The 21,789-nt window shown below is 37.9% G+C and overlaps 1 protein-coding gene across 5 annotated transcripts in view; it reads left to right on the forward strand.

Annotated features, from left to right (window-relative positions):
- Positions 1 to 21,789, forward strand: part of LRP2 (LDL receptor related protein 2) — a 123,171-nt gene that overhangs the window by 61,777 nt on the left and 39,605 nt on the right. For 3 of the 5 annotated variants that reach the window (XM_068138662.1, XM_068138664.1, XM_068138663.1), the window contains exons 31-46: positions 1,471 to 1,599; positions 2,651 to 2,817; positions 6,273 to 6,416; positions 7,346 to 7,455; positions 8,553 to 8,730; positions 9,076 to 9,289; positions 9,741 to 9,980; positions 10,101 to 10,289; positions 11,232 to 12,152; positions 12,679 to 12,844; positions 13,655 to 13,813; positions 17,330 to 17,619; positions 18,918 to 19,121; positions 19,381 to 19,410; positions 19,514 to 19,756; positions 21,166 to 21,291. In XM_068138662.1, the coding sequence (XP_067994763.1) occupies positions 1,471 to 1,599; positions 2,651 to 2,817; positions 6,273 to 6,416; positions 7,346 to 7,455; positions 8,553 to 8,730; positions 9,076 to 9,289; positions 9,741 to 9,980; positions 10,101 to 10,289; positions 11,232 to 12,152; positions 12,679 to 12,844; positions 13,655 to 13,813; positions 17,330 to 17,619; positions 18,918 to 19,121; positions 19,381 to 19,410; positions 19,514 to 19,756; positions 21,166 to 21,291 (3,510 nt within the window). The remainder of the gene's footprint in view (positions 1 to 1,470; positions 1,600 to 2,650; positions 2,818 to 6,272; positions 6,417 to 7,345; positions 7,456 to 8,552; positions 8,731 to 9,075; positions 9,290 to 9,740; positions 9,981 to 10,100; positions 10,290 to 11,231; positions 12,153 to 12,678; positions 12,845 to 13,654; positions 13,814 to 17,329; positions 17,620 to 18,917; positions 19,122 to 19,380; positions 19,411 to 19,513; positions 19,757 to 21,165; positions 21,292 to 21,789) is intronic. The other 2 variants (XM_068138665.1, XM_068138666.1) reach the window with 1 other exon arrangement.

Below are 21,789 nucleotides of genomic sequence, written 5' to 3' on the forward strand. Positions count from 1 at the left end.
GAATGCACTGTTGCGTTATTTCACACCATGACATTATTATTGTTATTATTATTCCCTTTCATTGCATTCAAGTTTTCCTCTGAAATCATAGTGATGATCTTTTGCAGCTGAAAGACTGTAAAAAAATAATAGTTGTAAGACCATATATTTTTCTTCCATATTTCTTGTGTATGGAGTGTTTCTGATTAATAAATATTAAAATTACTTAAATTTTTATTTTTCTCACAAAGCTTCATACTGGGAAGAGTAGAGACTTGCATCTGAGTAAGGAGCTAGTAATTTCAGTTCTGTATTTGTTTTGCAATAAAACCTTCCTCAGTCATGTTATGATGTTCAGAGCTACTTAATGCTCACTGCAAATTGTTCAGACATCATAGCTGTGGTTTAAGAAGATCTATTTTGCAACCTAAGGTTTAAAATATTTCTACCACTAGTGGAGAAAGCAGTTTATTTTTCTTAGTTTTATTAAATTAGTACCTTTTATGACTTTTCATTTAGAAATGTTCTGTTGTACTTTATGTGTACAGACAGAGCAGAAAGGAATAAATCACTCGCAAAATAGGAAGTTTACAAATGAAGAAACTACTTGCTAACTGGAATTCCAGATACTGGATTAAAGAGTCATTCACTGTTTGTTTTGGTGATTTATTTTTTTTTTTTAACCATTAGCTCTTGCACAAACTACAGTTTGGATTTGTTACACTGATGAGGAGAATAATTTTCCTACAGTTTGAGTTTTGAGTTTATGCTCTTGTTTTATAGTCATTTTGTTAATATGCTTTTAATTCTTGTTAGTTTTTATATTAGGAATAGTTACATCATTTCCTGGAAATTCCAAGCTTCTTAAAGTAAAGCCTACTGCAATGGCTAAAGATATGCTATGCTCAAAATCTGATTTTTGTGTTTTATGAAGAGGACTCACCCTGAAACATTCTCTTTAGCAGCAGATTTGTGGAAGGGATCTAACTGGTTAAACAGCAATCATAGCAGTCAGAGTAGAGACCTTACTTTCTGTCTTTTTTTTTGCATTTCACAAGTTTAGACTGACAGGTTCAAAGTGATCCAAGAAATTATTCATTGAATTCCCACCACCTTTGAATGAGATGTAGGCAACTATTTTACCTCCAATTTTCTCCAAGAAGATTCAGTAAATAATTTAACCCTCAATCCATAAGGATTATAATGAACGAAGACTGCAAATCCTGCAGGCGTCCTGGTGCAGTTAAGGAAAGTTTGAAAAGGAATTTAAAGATGTTCTATGATGCAGAAGAGTTGAAAGATTCCTGTGGTAATGGTATCGATTTTACACAAAAATTCATATCCTGTTACAAGTGTATTGTATGGCTTCCACTAGCAAAACTGATTTAGTGCTGAGTTGATATTATCAGTAGCAGTAAGACTGAGCATTCTTTCCCATCACTCATGTAGTTACAGTTGCTAATATTTGTATTTTTTTAATATTTTTTTTAGGCATAAATTCTTGTGCATCATCTCCCTGTAGCCACCTCTGCTTGCTTTCTTCATCTGGACCACATTTTTATTCCTGTGCTTGTCCTTCAGGATGGATGCTCTCTCCTGATAACAGAAATTGCATGAGAGGTATGTCAGTAATAATGAAAGATGAGAAAAAAAGACCTGACACTGTCAGGCAAAACACATGCTTCAAGTCTCTGGGCTGCAGTTTATGAATGTTTAGGGCCATTCCTGTACACTAATGCACGCAGTATGGGTAACAAATAAGAGGAGCTGGAAGCTTTGTTACAGCATGGTGTGGTGCCTGGGTCCTGCCTCGGTGCAGTTGCAGTTGCAATGTGCTTTGGTGTCTCCCTAATAAGGGAGCTTCAAATCCCTGAGATTTAAGTAGAAATTACCTTTCCAATGACTAGCAATGTCTGCCAGTCAAAAGATCATTTTCTTTTAAAACTGTTTAAAATGTAAAGCCTGTATCACAGTGTTTTCCTGCTTGATATGTAGCAGTTTGATATCTGTACTGGTTTTAGTAAGGGTAGACATATCAAGGGATGAAAGGAATGCAACACGGCAATGATGAAGCAGATGCATATGTGTTTGAAAAGGTTGAACTAGTTCTGACAGTGAATTGAGCTAGTGACAGTTCTTACCTTTGTTTTCCATATGTTGCAAAATTTCCTCTGTCTACTTAGGTACAGTTGTGTCCCTGTTATAAATTACGTAATTGCTCAATGCAGTTATATTTAATAATAATGATCAGCATTTGCTGCTGTGACATTGTACTTTGCTTCTGAGTCCTGTTGAGTAGGCGTTAGAACCACTCTCTGCCATGCTGGTTCCAGATCTCAGAGATTTGGAAAAGCTGCTCAGAGCAGCTGCATGAATGCACTTCTTCCACTGGCCAGCACTGAGTGATCCTGCCTTACTGACTTCCTCCTTCTCAGAATTTGTTTGCATATGCACTGTGATTGCACAGTGCTGAAACTTTGTTACAATTACAACTGGTAACCTCACCTGTAGTGAGGGTACAAACTTATAGGTAAGTGATTGCAAAACATCACTGTTAACATTCAACCATTCTCTCAGCATCGGGGAAATTTTGGATGGGAGAAGAGAAATATATCATAATGTCATTTACTTAATCAGAAACAACTCTGAATTACATTGTATGTTTTCACAGTTGAACACCCTTTCCTTATTGCTGTAAGAGATAATATAATTTATGGAATTTCTCTGAACCCTGAGGAGAAGACGAATGATGCTATGGTTCCAATAGCAGGAGTTCAAAATGGTGTTGATGTTGACTTTGATGACTCTGAACAGATGATTTATTGGGTTGAAAATCCGGTAAGTTAGTATTTGTGCTCAAAATATGCACTAAAATAGGATTTTTTTTTTATTTTAAAATAGTGGTTTAGATTGAAATGTATTCACATAAGTAATGGATATATCCATTACTAGTGCTGGCAAGCAAAACACCAGATGCCTCTGCACGCAAAATCTGAGTAAATTCTCTGTTTTAATGAGGTCTTGAGCTCCAGCCTGTCAAATGAGCCTCACCTGCAGGCCTTGTGTTGCTGTTGCTCCTAAGCATACCTGAGACACCTGTATCAGTCGTGGCTTGCTCAGTGAAGAAAAGATATTTCTTTGGTTTCTAATGAAAGAAACTTACTTGCCTATTTCCTTAATAGCAATGCTTGTCCATTACCACAAGGCCTCTCCTTAACACCCTGTTTTAGCTCCATCCATTGCATTTTTTGATTTTATTTGTAAACATTTGCATAGTTTGTAGCTATAATTTCACTGCTGGTTTTGGCAGCAGTTGAAGCTGTCATTAGAGCTTAGCTGAGCATCCATCAACTCGTTCATGTTGTTTGAAACAAACTCAGGAAGCAGAGGTGAGTATTCGCTCTATTCTGCTTGAAAAGCCACTTGAAAGCTGTTTTTATTACCTGACATGTTCCATAGGTTATTAATTGTAAATGTCAGTAGTAAGCAGGAGAAATTGTCTTTAAAATTCCTGTCATAAATACTATTCAACATCCATTTTGGTATTATACCATACCAAAAGTTATTCCACTTTTCTACTTTTTTTTGTTTGTCTGTTTTTTTCTGTAGGCCTAGAAATTCAGGAACAGGTTAAGCTGTAAATAGCTCTACATTGTTAGGATTCAGCAAGCAGCACTGTACCGCTGCCTAAGAACTTCTACCTACTTAAGCCAGCAGTGAATTTGTCCTGGAGTTCTTGTTCAGATTTTTGCCATCTGATTTGTTGATTCTTTTCTGAAACACCATTTTCAGTTTTGCACCAAGATTTTTTTACAGTATACTAATAGAATCATAAAATGCTTTGGGCTGAAGGGACCTCCAAAGGTCATCTAGTCCAAACCCTGTGCAGTCAGCAGGGACATCCTCCACTAGATCAGGTTGCACAGAGTTTTGTTGAGCCTAACCTTGAGTACCTCCAGGGATAGGGACTAAACTACCTTTCTGGACAGCCCATTGCAGTGTTCCACCACACACATGGTGAAGAACTTGTTCCTAACATCTAATCTAAATCTACTGTTCTCTAATTTAAAGCCTTTGCCCCTCATCCTGTCACTACAGACCTTTGTAAACAGTCCCTCTCCAGCCTTCTTGTAGGCCACCTTCAGATACCGGAAGGCTGCTATTAGGTCTCCCTGGAGCCTTCTATTCTCCAGGCTGAACCACCCCAGCTCCCTCAATCTGTCCTTGTAGGAGAGATGTTCTAGCTCCCCAGTCATTTTTGTGGCCTTCCTCTGAACCTATTCCATCAGGTCCATGTCCTTCCTGTGTTGAGGGCTCCAGAACTGGACACAGTACACCAGGTGAGGTCTTACAGGAGCAGAATGACACAATCACCTCTCTTGATCTGCTGGCCGTGGTTCTTTTGATGCAGCTTAAGATGTGATTGGCCTTTTGGGCTGCAAGTGCACATAGTTGGCTCATGTACATCATAGTAATCATAGAATTGTTAGGGTTGTAAGGGACCTTAAGGATCATCTAATTCCAACCCCCCCTGCCATGGGCAGGGACACCTCACACTGGATCAGGTTGCCCAGAGCCACATTCAGCTTGGCCTTCAAAACCTCCAGGGATGGGGCCTCCACCACCTCCCTGGGCAACCTGTTCCAGTGCCTCACCACCCTCATGGTGAAGAACTTGTTCCTAACATCCACTCTGAATCTACCCATTTCTATTTTTTTTTTCCATTCCCCCTAGTCCTATCACTCCCTGACACCCTAAAAAGTCCTTTACCAGCTTTCTTGTAGGCCCCTTAAAATACTAGAAGGCCGCAACTAGGTCTCCTCAGTGCCTTCTCTTCTCCAGACTGAATAGCCCCAACTCCCTCAGCCTGTCATCATAGGAGAGGTGCTCTAGCCCTCTGATCATCCTCATGGCCCTCCTCTGGACACATTCTAGCACCTCCAGATCCTTCCTGTAATAGGAGTTCCAGAACTGGATGTAGTACTCCAGGTGGGGTCTCACCAGAGAGGAGTAGAGGGGGAGAATCACCTCCCTTGACCTGCTGGCCACACTTCTCTTGATGCAGCCCAGGATGTGATCAAGCAATTAAGAATATTCATGGACCAAATGATCACTGGATCCTTTTGCCAGTGCTGATTCTATCTCTTTTCTCTGTGAGATGGCAACTGCAACCCGTTTTTATTGCCTGGGCCTGTCCTGTCTGTGCCCCTACCTTGCCCATTCCTGAACTGGGATAGGATTACCTGCACAGCTTCTGTCTTCAAGTGATGCAAAGTTCAGGCTCTAATGGTGTGCTGTATGTTCTGTCCTTTTGAGCTGGCAGTGCCTCTCTGTCTTTTCAGCAAAATCCCAGAGCAGAACAGACCTACTGTACATGTTGCCCCAGTGAATAACTGGAGTGGTGACTCTTAGTGCTACCTTGCCTAGGAGCCTGCACCACTCTTCTTCCCAGGGCAGGAGCAGCATGTCTGCATCAGTGGAGAATGAAGTAATTAGTGAAAAGAGAGGAAGAGATTTCAGCATTGGCTCATACCTTCCTTAAACCTACTGACCTCTTCTGCAAGAGGCTTAATAATGTTTGATAGCTGCTGGTATTTCAGACGTGCATTAGTAATAGTTGTGAAATATTCATACAGAAGACTTCTGCAGAACTCTCATAAAACTAGCAATCTGAAGAAGGTCGCTAGAGGAACTACTTCAGACCTTTATCTGACTTGTCCATTTAGTGCTTGTTTATATGATATTTTAGCATCATGCACTGCAGCTAATAGCATAGAATAGAATCTGCAAGTCATAAGGTATCATTGCTAGGGCTACCCTTATCAAGAAATCTGCACACTTAATCTTAGTCTTGATTCATGCTATTAAGTGTATTAAAAATTTGGTTCCTAAATGCATATGCAGGGAGAAAACATTGCTTTTCTTTATTAGATTTCTGGTATATTCAAGATGGTTAACTGTAGTATCCTGGTAAAATCTTCTGATAATGAAATACACATGTAAAAAAGTGTTACTGTATATAGCTTCATTATATGCAATTCAATCTCATAAAATATAGTAATTTTATTTTTATCAATCAGAATTTGATTGGTGAACAGTAAAGCCTCTTCACACTGGATAATTATGATGTACAATAATATTTTTACCATGTTTATGCAGTGAGCATATACAAATACATTTCTCTCTACTGGATTTTCATTTTGCTAAGAAAGGATTGTTATGTAAAGTTGGAATGAAACAGCATTTTCTGTTCTGGACATTTTTACACTTCTGTTATTGTTTTTCTTCTCAAGGGTGAAATTCACAGAGTGAGGTCAGATGGAGCCAACAGGACAGTTTTTGCTCCAGCAGCTGTTATTGGTGCTCCTATCGGTCTGGCATTAGACTGGATATCTGCAAACCTGTATTACAGTAACCCAGGGACACAGTCAATTGAGGTAATTATTTAAGAGGGAGAACCTAGATTTTTCACTTTTATGTGTGCAGGTTGAAATTAGTAATACTTCTACAGTGAACAATTGGAAATAGGTTTATTTTAAAATGCAAGCAGTCTGTAGAAAAATATCTTGTAATACCTGTAAAACTGGTCTTGAACGTAGTCAAAAAAACTGAAAGCAGTATATTCTGGAAACTTTATTTGTTCATAGATTTTTTTATTCCCTTCCTCTTCCTCCCTTTAAGTCATTAGACTTCTGTGGTTTGACAAACAACCTCTCTGATTGCCTGAGTTACTCTGTTTTTATTACTATTCTCACTTCAAAACAATGATCCCACTGCAGTGCCTCTGCTAGTGAAGGAAAGGAATGTTGCCACCAAATGCAGTACAATCCGCTTCCAAATGCTTTGATATAATATTGTGTAGCTTTCTGGAGACTAGCAGTCTGATGGTATGTGAAGGATAAAATTGCTGTTTAACATAGGGAAATAAAGGGTAAGCTATATGTAATACAATAATGTCTGTGAATAAGCCCAGTCATTAATGTCCTTGTCCCAAAATATAAATACATGCTATTAAATTAAAAGGCAACTAATTTAAACAAGCAAAATCAAATACTTTCTCAATCAGCATCCATCAAACCATTCAGCCAGTAATACTTTCAAGACATTACAGAAGATGAAAGATTAACTACTTATATACCTAGGATGTTTATTTCTTAACATAGGAAGGTTCTAAGCTGCAAGCAGCTCATTTGAGGGGTGCATGCTATGGAAGGGAGATGTTTGGAGTACAGAAAAGGTGCTTCAGAATATTTGAGAGAGCCTTCTGCAATTTCGTGTCCCTGCAGATTTAGTCTTCCTCCCTTTAATATGAAAATCTGTCACAAGTTCTGTCTTAAATGCTCTGATGTGTTCAATGTCTGCATAGGTTCTGAAGCTGCATGGTGATGTAATGCACAGAAAAACACTGATTACCAATGATGGCACCTCTGTGGGAGCTGGCACACCAATTGGTTTGACAGTTGATCCAGCAAGAGGGTAAATTTCCAAAACTGCTGTTGTCTTTGCACATTATTATATTCTCCACACTTTTTCTTAATCTTTAGTGTCTTCAGCTTCCACCCTGAATGTGACATGGTTTTAGGCTTTTTTTAATATTTGTGTAGAATCTATTTACTTTTTTTAAGCCATAGAAAATAATTGCATGGTTTCATAAACTGTTGTGTATATACTTAAATAGTAATTAATTATATATTTTTTTTAAATAAAAAAGAATTTCAGATTATTACAGTTGTGGAGAAAAGAGCTCTGAAAATGGGAACCCAAACTAAAGAGACCTCTAGAATATTTCTTTATAATATCTTGTAATGTCTGTCTTGAGGCCTATATATTGTGGAAAACACGCTACATGGAAAGAATGTAACATGTTAAATAGCATAGCACTAAATACAGTTGTACTGTTTTCTCCCTGCTTTTTCCCTGACAGTCTAATCAAATTTGCAATCATGTGATTCACAGGACCGTATTTGTAAAGAGAGGCAGTTCCCCTTGTAGCTTGTCAGACTTTCATATGAATTGATGCCTGGATTTTTGTCCTTAGTTGGGAGTCGGGGCTGCCATTTACCCTCAGTGTTCTTCTGCAGCTGAGGCCGTAACAGTGCACATAGTCCCCAGAGCCTGTTAATGGAACTTTGTTTCATACAGGTTTTTGGTTTTTTTTTAACTTGTAGTTTTAATTCCAAATTGGAGCCAAACTCCCTGCTGGAACTTTGCCACCATCTCTGAAACAGGATTATGATTATTATCCTGCTTTCTCATTGTTTACCTGATCATAGTGTTGTGTGATACAGGGGAGGATGTGGGTTTCTAAAAATGATTTAACAAGTATGTCTCATTTATTAAAGAGAAATAGTAATTTTTCTTTTTCAAGACACCTCTCTTACAAGAGAACAAGTATTTTTCTCATTTTCCAAACAAGATATATTTTTCATTGTGGCCTCATTCAAAGTAATCTTTGTTCAGCACATGCTAGAAGTATTTGGCTAATGTAGATTTGTTTAAGCATATACTCAAGTGTCTCTGATCCATTGATCTCTGTTTCCAGCTTTTCTAACAGATGTGGTAATGTGTTATAGGAAGCTGTATTGGACAGACCAGGGAACTGACGGTGGAGTCCCAGCAAAGATTGCCAGTGCAAACATGGACGGATCAGGCCTACAGACCCTCTTCACTGGCAACCTCGACCATGTAGAGTTCATTACTCTTGACATTAAGGAACAGAAGTTGTACTGGGCTGTCACAAGCACAGGAGTGGTAGGAGATACTTAAAAAATAATTTCTTTTTTAGCTGCTCATCTACCTCTGCTTCTGTGGTTCACCTGAACAATTCCATTTCTTCAGTTTACTCACATAACTGAGAATTGCATGATGGAGTAAAATCTGAATTAATATTGCTGCTAATTACCACTAAAACTATATGATGAATTTGAATGAAAACTCAGAAATCATTATTGGCCTCCTGCTGACCTTTTCCTTCCTACATAAAAAATCTCATGTGTTGAAGAGGTTGAATAGTATATGTTGCATTTAAATTTTGTATTGTAACATTGGTCTTTTATTATAAGAAATGTAATATTAAGCTTTAAACTGATTTCTTAGATTGAGAAAGGCAATGTGGATGGCACAGCTCGTGTGACTCTGGTGGTTCATCTTTCTCATCCGTGGGGAATTGCTGTGTATGATACCTTTTTGTACTATACTGATCGAGATTATGAAGTTATTGAACGAGTTGACAAGTCCACTGGAGCAAACAAAGTAGTATTGAGGGATAACGTCCCAAGACTGAAGTGTCTGCGTGTGTATTACAGAGATAGTAAGTATTTGCTAAAGAGGTATTTCAGGGTATCCAACTTGTGAAAACTCGAACTTCCTTCAGATACAGAAGGCATCCCTCTTTCAAAGGAAATGGTTTAACTAAGGTTTTGGCAAATGCTAGAAGTGTCTTACTTTGTTTTTGTAAAAAGTTGTTCCACAATCCAGTTAAGGCATGAATTGGCACATGTAGTTTTACTAAAATACTATCAATGCATTTTTGGTTAAATAAATTTTGTTACATTGGCTTCAGATTTATATATCTTGGCTTCATTGATCTTAAGTGATAAGACACCAGCAAATCCATTGCTAAAGCTTATGTGCTAAAATGTACAGTTTATTTTTGTCAACATGTTGTTAAGTCTGCAAGCATAGAATTTGATTATGTACCTGTGGGAGTTTGTGATGATACAGTTCGGTTTTTTATGTCTTGCCATGTGTGTCTTTCACAGATTCTGCTGGTTCTGCAAATGGCTGCAGTAATAATATTGGAGTCTGCCAGCAGCTTTGCCTCCCTTTACCTGGTGGATTATTCTCCTGTGCTTGTGCTACTGGCTTTCAGCTAAATCCTGATAACAGAACCTGTTCCCCATACAGTTCATTTGTAGTTGTTTCTATGCTTTCTGCAATCAAAGGATTTAGTTTAGAGAAAACTGATCACTCTGAAGCCATGGTGCCATTGGCTGGAAGAGGTATGTGAATATTATAGTATAGTGCCTAACATTTTGGCATTTCTTGCTGGCGTAGCACATGTTTTAATTAAGTTGGTTTATGTCAAAGATAATGAGTTACTACTTTTAAAAATATTTCAGGGCGAAATGCGCTTCATGTGGATGTTCACATGCCATCTGGTTTCATTTACTGGTGTGACTTCAGCAGCACAGTCTCTTCTCAGAATGCAATACGTAAAATTAAACCTGATGGTTCTTATTTTAGAAATGTTGTTACAGATGGAATAGGACGAAATGGGATCCGTGGCATTGCAATTGACTGGGTAGCAGGTAAGCACAGCTGAATTTAGGAGAATGTAATTCTTTACAGAGAGTAAAATTTTCAGGCTAGCAGAAATGTATTCTAGTGGAACTATTTTGAATGGAAGCCCTATGGTTCTAGCTTGTGTGTCTGTGGACTGGAAGTGGTGAATGGCTCTTATGTTTATATATACATGTGTCAAAATGAAAGTTTATCAGAGCAGGTATATAGAACCCTTTCACTCATTATATTTTAAAAATTTGTTATAAGTGTCTCTTGTTTGTGTATTCATAGTACCTGTTAGTAGACTTTACTACCATAGTGAAAAACATGTGCAGTGAAGTGAGCATGAAGGTTGTCTGAGGACATTGTTAACAAGAAAGAAGGACTCTTCATCTACCCTCAGAATGCTTTGTACAAACCCGATAAACTACAATGAAAAGAAAAGCTGGGGGAGTGGGGGGAGGGGAAAGCAGAATAATTCCTTTTATTTGAACTTTAATTTCCCCACTTATACTTTCTGTTCCTATTTAAATGTGTCAGGAATCAATTAAAATATTAACTGTTCACAAAGTGTTCATCATCTCTAAGTACATGACCATTGCCATTAACACCTTTGTTTTATACATACATTGCAAAAGTTCTTCTATTGACTGATGTGCTTATTAGGGTGAGTTTTAGAATAATCGTCTCCTGTATACACTTTAGTTACTCTATAACGTGCAGTAGCATGAACTTTGTAGGCAAGACAAAGGCTTAGATTAAGAAAAAAATAAATCAACTGACTACTGTCAGTTTGGGTGTCTTCTTTCTCATTTCTCAAAGTGTAGGCAAATACCTTGTGCTTCCAAATACTGAGTTTATGGATATTCATATTATGGTTCTGTATTGTATTGGCTCATGCTTCTCAAGTGTTGATGCTATATATTAATATTTGGTGCTTTTCTCTGCCTTTTTTTATTCAAATACAGGAAATCTTTATTTTACAAATGCATTCCTGACAGAGACTTTTATAGAAGTTTTGCGTTTAAACACAACTTACCGCCGTGTTCTGCTTAAAACTACTATAGATATGCCAAGGCACATAGTTGTCGACCCAAAAAACAGGTATCTCTTCTGGGCAGATTATGGGCAAAATCCGAAGATCGAACGTGCTTTTCTTGACTGCACCAACAGAACAGTTCTTGTCTCTGAGGGTATTGTTACACCTCGTGGGTTGGCTGTAGATCACAGCAATGGCTACATTTACTGGGTGGATGATTCCTTAGATATGATTGCAAGAATTCAGCCTGCTGGTGGTGATATTGAAATTGTGCGTTATGGCAGTCGCTATCCAACTCCTTATGGTATCACTGTCTTTGGAAATTCTATGATCTGGGTGGATCGGAACCTGAAAAAAATCTTCCAAGCCAGCAAGGAGCCAGGCAATACTGATCAGCCAACTGTAATAAGAGACAACATTAATTGGCTAAGGGATGTTACCATTTACAACAGTAATTTCCAGTCACGTTCACCCCTTGATGTCAACAACAATCCTTGTTTGGACAATAACGGAGGCTGTTCTCATCTGTGCTTTGCCCTGCCTGACATACAGACATCCAAATGTGGCTGTGCTTTTGGAACACTAGGCAGTGATGGCAAGAGTTGTTCCATTTCAACTGATGATTACCTGATTTTTGCTCTTGAGAATGCACTCAGAAGTATCCACCTAGATCCTGAAAATCACAGTCCTCCCTTCCGCACAGTCAATGTGTTAAGAACTGCAGTGGCTCTGGATTTTGACAGCATAAACAACCGAATCTATTTTACACAAAGTTATCCTTCAGGGACAGGAAGGATCAGTTATGTTAGTATTTACTCAGGAACTGGCTCTCCAACTGTAGTTGCATCTGGTAAGTGCTCTGAAATGTGATACAAAGTATTTGGATGTTGAAAAAAATGGACTGCAGCACCTATCACTAGCTCAGTGGATATTTTTATGCTAATAGTCAAGGAAGACTATTTAGTTAACATAGTTAATGAAATTCTCCTTTTGATCCTTGTTTTCCCTGAGCTTCTTATTTCATCTTGATCACAGTAAAATGGAAAGATAAAGCTGGTTAAATATTATTATATGCACAAAATTGTATGTAATAAATTATAGATATTAATTAATATTATAGAGTGAGGGATGATTCCTTCTTCTTGGAGAACAGCAACCAGAGCTTTAGTCTGTGTGAGGAAAAGGTTTTTGCAACCCTACTGCACACACAGGACTGCCTGAGTCCTTAGTGTCAGTTCTTCAGATTTTTAAATGGACTCATTTGTATTGGTCCCAGTGGCATTTCAAGGAGATTGGTGTTGCCAGATTAGAATATGTATTACATTATCTCAGGAAATTGTATTAAACTTCTGTGTATTTGCTTGCATGTATCTAAGACCTGGGGACTCCAGATGGCATAGCCTTTGACTGGATCAACAACAGAGTTTATTACAGTGACTATCTCAATCAGACTATCAGCTCAATGGCTGTGGATGGATCTAACCGCACAGTCATTGCCCGGGTTCCACGACCAAGAGCCATTGTTTTAGATCCCTGCAGAGGGTATGTGTTGCACTTTGTATTTCAACTTCAGGTGAAACTGCAATTTAGACTTAGATGAAGGATGCCAGATAATTCCTGTTTGAGGCCTAAGTTCCAGTTTTGCCTAACCATTCTAGATCAACTCTTTAGGTGTAAATTTTCTAAGTTGATGTCAGCCTCAGAGGTTTTTTTCTAAGATTTTTGGAACTTTTATGTATATGTAGTGCATGAGGCTCTACTTAGTGAGGGTTGGAGCCAGATACTAGGGATAAATGAGAACAGTGTTCAAAGAAGGTGTTTGTCAAGCAACTAACCATCCTTCATTTACTGTGCAAGGCAGAAAAACAAGGAGTACTTTTTGAAACCAAGATTTCTTCAAGCATATATCATGATAATCAGATAGCACGGACGTCAAGAGATCTTTATTTAGAGTCTTATGCAATCTTTCCCTTTTTCTGTTGTATGTCATGAAGCTTCACAAGAATTCAGTATCAAAACATTCAGTGAGAAACTGGGGACTTTACTGTGTTAACACTGTATTTCATTACTAATTATACTGTATTTCAAATGAAAAAGGTAAGAAAGAGATTAACTGACTACTGGACTCTCATGGGTGCTGGAAAAACTTTTCTGAAGTTCACTCCAGTGGACCCCATGATCCCTGCTAGAAGACTCCTTTGTCAGTGTGGGCCAAAACAACTTAATCTATTTTCCACTAGTTCTGTACTGCACAATTCAGTGAGGGACACCAGGTTGGAAATACCCCCAGCAAATAAGAGATTTGTGAGCTTTATTTGCTGAAAATAAATCTTGTAATCATGTTATTGACAGGTATATGTACTGGACTGACTGGAGTTCAAATGCTAAGATAGAACGAGCTACGCTTGGAGGAAACTTCAGAACAGCTATTGTGAGCACTAATTTGGTATGGCCAAATGGACTTACTCTGGACTATGAAGAGGAGCAGCTATACTGGGCTGATGCAAATCTGTATGTATTGATAACACATTTGCTGGTTTGAATTTACTTAATTTTAAAATAGATTTAGTATTTATTTTCCTTCATTTTTAAAACTTGTTCTCCCCCGGTGTTTCAATTGAATTTGTTACTTTGTATTACAGGATGTTGAGTTACTTAATAGCAAGGCAATGTCAAGCCATAAGATTGATGTGGATATATCGTGCCATACCAAGTTTCATTATGCCATGGTGTGGATTTATTCCACTGCTTTATGACATTTGTACCATCTGGCAGTTTGTTCATCTTCTCTAAGTGTCTTCTCTAACAAACAGAATTCCAGTGGACATTTTACATCATTCACTGCTTGTGATTAATGCCTATAACCTGTGAAATATGGCATGATGTTCTTGCTGTTGCCTACCAGACAGAGCTCTACACTTTATCCCACCAGAATTTCTACTGTCAGCAGAAAAGTTTTTAAGAGTAATTTAGTTTGTATCCTTTCAAATTCACTCATGGTCTCAGAGAAAATCACTGCAGCAGTGACAGTTCCCCTCTGGTTCCTTCAGCATAGCAGGTTTTTTGCAGGCTTATCATTTGCTATGACAGAAAAATGACATCTGTTATGTAATAACTCTTATGGTCTGTGCCTCTGTTGGCTCTTTTGGGAGGAGGGCATTCTTATTTGGATTCATCTGTGTGCAGGAGGGCAGGGCACCTGTAAAAAGATCCCCTATTTTAAAGGGAATGCAGGATGTCAAGTGAGACATCACCTTTTCTCTTTCAAACCCTAGTTAATGGAAGTAGGGGAGCATATGACTAAATAGTATAAAGCCTTCTTTATTCTGGCATTCATCGGGAGAGCCTTTACCCCTTCAGATTCTGTTTTTCCTTCTTGCATCTATATGAGATGCAGCTTTTCCCTTTTCTCTAGTGATGATGAAATAGGAGAGCTGGTCAGCTCTGAGAAATTTATCTGCTTGTTTTCACTCACTGGCTGTTTCTATTTTTCCTCAACCCACACTGGTAGTCTAGCAAGTGTATTAAATACAATTGCCAATAATTAAATAGTCTTTCTAGTAGATTCTTAAACATACAGTTGCTTTGATGCTAGATAAAACAAGTTTAAGTGATTTAGCTAATGCTAAGTTCCTGGACTGTTTCTGTGAGGACTCTTTTGGTAGCTTGACCCAAAGGGTAGACCTTTTTCTTGGTGTCTCAAACTACATTTGGTCCTTCTAACTTCACAGGCAAGAGTATCGGCCATACTCTGATGAGCAAGGAGAGAAGCTGCTAGCTACCGGATATGCTGTTTTCAGTCCCACAGTTTCCTTATCCTACCCTCTAAAGAGCAATTCTAAGATTCTTAATAGCTCCTTTTCAGAAATGTGTGCATGAAAGATGCCACTGCTTTTTAGAGAATTATTCTGTTCTAGTGATGTTGAATAAGCACTGCTCCACTTCTTAGGCATTATGCCTTTGTCCATAAACATACACACTGCCTGCTCTTTAGATGTGAGTATGAAGAGCAGCACAGTTGGACGATTCCAGTATAGACATCTGAAGTGGTTTCTTTTTATCACTAAATGATTGGCAGTCTTTCCATGTAAACATTCCAGTATGACTGAACAGCAAGGTGCTGGGAGCTGGAGGCAAAGAACAGCTTTTATCCACGCTCTTTCTTGTTCTACTGTCTTAAACTTGCTGACAGTACCTCATCTGATTTGCAGCATTTGGTTACGTCTTAATGCTTTTCTGTCAGGCTCTTTCTCTTCCTTTGAATAACCCCATGTATTACTTACTAATATTTTTTATGTTATCCTCATTGCAAATTACTTTTGAACATCCTCCATTTTCTCTTTTCTCATGTTTTATCCTTGTGTGGTCTGCCTATCTCAAACAGAAATCTTTGTGGTAAAAGGAACATCTAACCTTTATTATGGTTTTATAAACAATGCTTAGAAATAATGTCCTTGCATGAATAGTGCATTGTCAGTCTTCTGGCAGAAGTTTTCTCCTGCTTCTCCACTGACCTTTGCTGAAGTGGTCTTTAAGGGTGGGAATGGCTGAAGGGGAGAAGCAGTGTGTCTCAGTCCAGAAAGGAAAAGAGACTCAGTTCTTTTGAATATTCCCGTGTTATGAAATTAGAGGCACAAACAAGGCCGAAATATCAACAGCTAGACTATTTATTACACAAATAAAGTGGATGGATCAGAAGGAGAGAGGGAGAATAGAGAGCGAGGGAGGGAAGAGGGCAAGAGAAGAGGAAAGGAATTATATTGCCACACCCCTCACCCCCCAAGACAGTTTAAGTCTGTGGAGGAAGGCTTTGGCTTGGAGGAGGTGTTGTCCTTGTTGGCTGTGCTATCCTCTGAGCAGCCTCTTCAGCTTCACGAATTGTAGCAGACAGAACTTAGGACATGGAGAGAGGGTTCCTCCTGGTCTGCTTCTTCCAGGCTACATGGTGATGTCTCTGTCATTTTTCTCTCCTGGTGTTCTCTCCATTTTTCTTCAGAGCAGCATTGACCCAGTCTTTTCCTTTCCTTGAGCCAGTAGTTGTTCAGATCTTTTATACAGTTTTCTTAGGTATATATATTCCAGAGCATATCGATAGCAGTGGCCTCTGCCCATTATTTCCAGCGCAGCTGCAGTCTGGTGAGCAATCTTCCTCTATGCGCCTTCCAGAGAGTCCTTACCCGGTGGCAACTGCCCAACACACATCAGCTATTGTCTGGGCAAGCAGCAAAGGTGATTTTAGCTTTGTTGAGTCACATCAAGAGAGACAAGATTTAGTCTCTCACACAGTGACAAAATGGTTGTGGGTCAGTAGTGCTGTATGTATGGGTATAGAATGTTTTATGTACAGCAAAACTTGTCTATCACAGAACTTGGAGTTGAACACTGATTTTCTGGGCCTTCTTGAAATCTTGTTTTTATCATTAGAAACACCGTTCTTAAGCTAGAATCAAAACTGCTGGGAAGACCTGCTAACCATACACTATATATTTGTGGTTGTTAGATGTTTCATATGTCATAGTTATTACATATTAGAACTGTTTTTCCCTCCTGTATTCATCTGTGAGAAATAGCAGAAAATGCATGTTTACAGTCTAGTGACTTTGCTTGTATTTCCTCATTGTGTAAATTTGGATCTGCAGAAGATAAAACTGAAATGAAAACATGTCCCATTTCATGGGATTATTGGTTTTCTCTTGATACAAGAAGTCATTAACATCATACTCATTCCAAAAATGTATTGGAAACTTTTTGCATTGTTTTCGGTAACATAGTTGTTTAAACATTTCTATACTCAGCCCAGTTACTTCCAGTATATTACTGTGGCAGTATTACAGAGCTGCTACTCTGCATCACTATTGAAGTCACAGATTAGACAGTTTTAGTTTTAAACTTTTGACAGCACCCTGTATATTTGTGCACTTTACTGAAATGCTGGATACTAGTTGCTAGACAAGATCGGGTATAGCTTTATACATGTAGGTTAAGACTTCTTTCCTTTAAGATGTAATAATTCCTTTGTTATTTTAGGCAGAAGATTGAGCGATGTAGCCTCACTGGTACAAATCGTGAGGTAATTGTTAGTACTGCTCTGCATCCGTTTGCAATGACGCTGTTTGATCAGCACATATATTGGACAGACTGGAACACACGAAGCATTTACCGAGCTAATAAGTATGATGGTTCAGATCAGATAGTAATGATCATGAATCTTCCACAAAGACCGATGGATATTCATGTTTGGGCGAAAAGTAAACAGCAGCAGTGTACCAACCCTTGCAACCAGTTCAATGGTGGCTGTAGTCACATCTGTGCACCAGGTATGCTCTTATAACTTAATGACTGTAAGCTGTTACTGTTGCATTTATTTGAATTCATAGTGTAACAATTTTAGTCACATGGGAACCACAGAAATATTTCTTAGTGTTCCTGAATGTTTAGTATTTTATTTATAAATACAATCAAAATTACTGCCCTTCAAGGTCATGGTATTTTGCCAGTGCACCTCAGGATTACATCTGAGAATCCTCACAAATAAAAATGATGTGTTTCTCTAATTTAAACTAAACCATTGTTTTCTGTGTTTGTAGCTTTTCTTTCCTCTGGAATGACACATGAAGTGAGCTCTGTAGAATATGGTTATCTTAGGAATATGTACTGATATGCTGCACACTGAGCAGATGTTTCCGACCACATACTTAAAAAAATCGTGTTGGTCATTATTTATTTGTCACATGATACTGTGAAATCGTTCCCTAATGTTTAATTTCTTAAACACTCCTAGTGCCTCATTTTAAATGTTGGCCAATTCCTAAGAAGATAGCACAAATCAGTTTCTGTTTACACTGTGGGGTGATTGCCTTCCTCAGTCATGGATTTCAGAAACACACTAAGTATCATCAGATGTATGTTGTGGTGAGACCCGAGTGACATAAGTATTCTGTTTCATATTTCTCCTTGTGTGTGTGTAAGGAGAAAGGCAAAGTGCTCTAACAGGTCACCAGTCCACATGGCTAAGAAAACAGAATGACAGTATAGCCCCAAAATTATACTTGTTACAGAGCTATTTCATGTATTGTGGATTTTTGGAAGTTAAGGTCATTGACTTTCAAAACCTCATTCAGTGCCTGCTTTCATTTGTAGCAACTTAGATGCCTTTAAAAAAAAATCTGTCCTGTCTGAAAACAACTCAAATTTCTCACTGATTTTTAGAAGAGGAGTTAGTGTAGTGCAAGGAAGTTTTGAAAACCTTGTTTTGATTTTGAGGGTGTAGTTCTAATCTTTGAAGGCATCAGATGCCATCTTGCTGCATTTGGAAACTCTTTGACCAACATGCAAATATTAAGGTACTCCAAGTTCTCAGTTCCTCTGTTGAACTCTGAAATAACTCTTGTTGGTTTTAATGGGTTTGCACATACTTAGCTGAGATAAAAGTCTGGTTAAGTTACCACTTTTATCTAAGCAGATAGACCTTACAGAAGTTGTGAGAATTTAATTGCCTTTTCCAGCATTATAGCTACGAACAGTTTCATAAAAGCCTTATCTAAAGCACCCTTTGTTTTTTCTTCTCTCCCCTTCCCTCCCCCTGCTTTGTTCTAACCGTCAAACATGAATTTAGGTCCCACTGGTGCAGAATGTCAGTGCCCCTCTGAAGGTCGCTGGTATTTAGCCAATAATAACAAGCACTGTATTGTGGATAATGGTACCAGGTGCGACACTGGTTTCTTCACTTGCCTTAATGGGCAATGTATCTCTGAGCGATGGAAATGCGACAATGACAATGACTGTGGTGATGGCAGTGATGAATTGGAAAGTGTGTGTGGTAAGCATTTGAAGTAACTGCATGAGGAAGTGATGTGTACTTTGTCTTGTTTGCACTGTATTCTCTGTCACTTTTGTGGCTTTATGATCATAGATCTTCTGGGTGTAGTTTGGAAAGGATCCCTTCCTCGCTCACACTCAAGGTCTGAATGACTACTGATTTGCTCTAGAATCCAAAAGCTCTGTAGTACTGAATTTTTATCATGTAAAGCAAATTTCTACTTTGTTTAATTCAAATATATATTTTACATTTCATGCAGTCCGTTTTGCAGCTGTGTTTGCCCTGGCAGGTAAAAATGTGCTTTTACTTTTTACTTTGTCAAAGAACTTAGATTACATTTTTTTATCTGTGTTTTTTTTTTTTTTAATATAATCTTATTTTATTTCCTGCAGCTTTCCATACTTGTCAGCCAACAGCTTTTACCTGTGGTAATGGGCGATGTGTGCCCTATCATTACCGCTGTGATCACTACAATGACTGTGGAGATAATAGCGATGAGGCTGGCTGCTTGTTCCGAACCTGTGACTCCCACACAGAATTTACTTGTAATAATGGCAGATGTATCTCTCTTCAGTACGTCTGTAATGGAGTAAACAACTGTTATGATAATGGCACATCAGATGAGAGAAATTGCCGTAAGTTTCTCCTAATTACTCATTGCTTATCTCAGCCTAACTCTTTTAGACCAAAGAAGAGCCAAATATGTTTGTTAAAAGATGTTCTGGAGTACCTCAGGATATTACATAATAGCCATTGCTTTAAATAGTTTGCCTTGATGCAGCAAATGCTCATGCAGTGCTTCATGTTAGGTCTTGTGAGTAATCTCCTGTACTTCAAAAAAGATTACTTTGTATGAATGGGATGCTGCAGGGCATATATTTTTGCAGGATTACACTGGAGTTTGACAGTGAGTTTTAACTTTGTGTCACACTACATTAATTATACTAGGTTGAATCATCAGGAGTGTGTATTCTCACTCTTACACTGACATGGCTTATATTTATTATGTTTAAAATTATATGTCATATAGCTCTCAAAAAGTTATCAGTTACATTTTTTTCCTTAAGATGTAAACTGTGATTAGTTCAATATTGACTGCTATGGCAGTTAATCAAACTAATTGTGTCTTTGCACTAAGATTATATTCTTCAGCTAGATTATATTCTTCAGCTCTTCTGGAGCTAGAGAAATTGATCAAAATTGATTTATATATATTTTTTCTTTTTGCATTTTTGTGTGTACACTGGTGGTTTTTTTTAATGATTTTTTTTAAAGAGAACTTATTTGTGACTTTAAAAAGAAAAATTATTTATGTGGAATCTGAATATTCAAAGTTCCTGTTCTATTAGTCATTTGTAGTAGGTTTGATGGTTTGTACAATACCAGCTGGTTGCAGATGCAAGCATTACAGCATGAATCATATCACTTTACCTCACACTCAAAGACTGGCATGTATTTCTTTGACCTTGTGTTTTTTTTTTTGTTGTGGATTTTTGTGTAGGAGAAGTGTTGTTTTTGGATAGCTTTGGAACAGCTATGTTTGGTCTCTGACTTACAAAAGAATGTAAACATCTTGTAACTGAAGGGAGAAACTTGGCAGGATTTGGTTGGATGTGTTAGAATATTGGTTTGTTATTCTAACCTGTTGTATGCCTTAATTACACACATGCCAGTAGAAAATAACCACTTAAGATGTGACACACATGCCTTCTGATAGAGTATATAACTTTGCTGTGTAACATAATAAATATCTTTGCCTGCTAACATCTTGGCCTGGAAGCTGTGCTCTAGGGTGATCGAACTCCTACACCCATGTTACAACATTTTTGTTTGTTCTTTTTTTTTTTTTTCCTTTTAAATTTAATAAAAGCAATTGTCTAATTGTTTCCATGTAACAGAAGCAGAGTGAGTGCACTTTAACAAGTGAGTGACATCATACTCTCTTTAAACTATTTTTTAAATATATCTTTTAATGAGATACAGGGTAACAATGTTAGAAGAATCTCTAAAGAACTTCTGCATTTTATTTTCTCCCTCCTCAAAGCGGACCGCACGTGCCAGTCTGGTTTTACAAAATGTCAAAGCACAAATATTTGCATTCCTCGAACATATCTGTGTGATGGTGATAATGACTGTGGAGATATGAGTGATGAGAGCCCTACTCACTGTGGTAAGTTAATAGGGCCTTGGTTACATTTCTTGTACATCAGTAATTTATTCCACTGCTCTACCTTGGACATAACTCCTACAGTTCACAAAACTTCTCTCATAGTGCCATGGAATTCTAAGGTATATGCATTACATTATAAGCTCTCAGTGATCTAAATTATACTTTTATCTAATAAAAAAGATTATCCTTTTTTTCAGCATTTTTATACAGCATTTAAGGGATCATTCCTTTTGCTTATTTTTCTCTGTATCCTTTATGATTTTACAAGGTAACTGGTACTTGTGTTATAGGGAGTTGGCTTTTTCTGGAACTTTATTAGAAGGACAAATACTCTAATATTGTATGCAGTCTTAAAGATAATTTCTCTTAGCTCTTGCATGTAGCTATGTATGTTTTAACATGTGACTCACTATTCATTGTAGCTTCCAGTTACTGTATAAAAGCATCTAGTTTTCAATCTTTCCTGGTACAGACATTCGCATTGGGTAGCAGTTGGGT

This window comes from Melanerpes formicivorus, unplaced genomic scaffold (assembly GCF_026170545.1).
Source record: "Melanerpes formicivorus ecotype bairdi unplaced genomic scaffold, bMelFor1.0.p_v2 SCAF_5, whole genome shotgun sequence".
NCBI classification, from domain to species: Eukaryota; Metazoa; Chordata; class Aves; order Piciformes; family Picidae; genus Melanerpes; species Melanerpes formicivorus.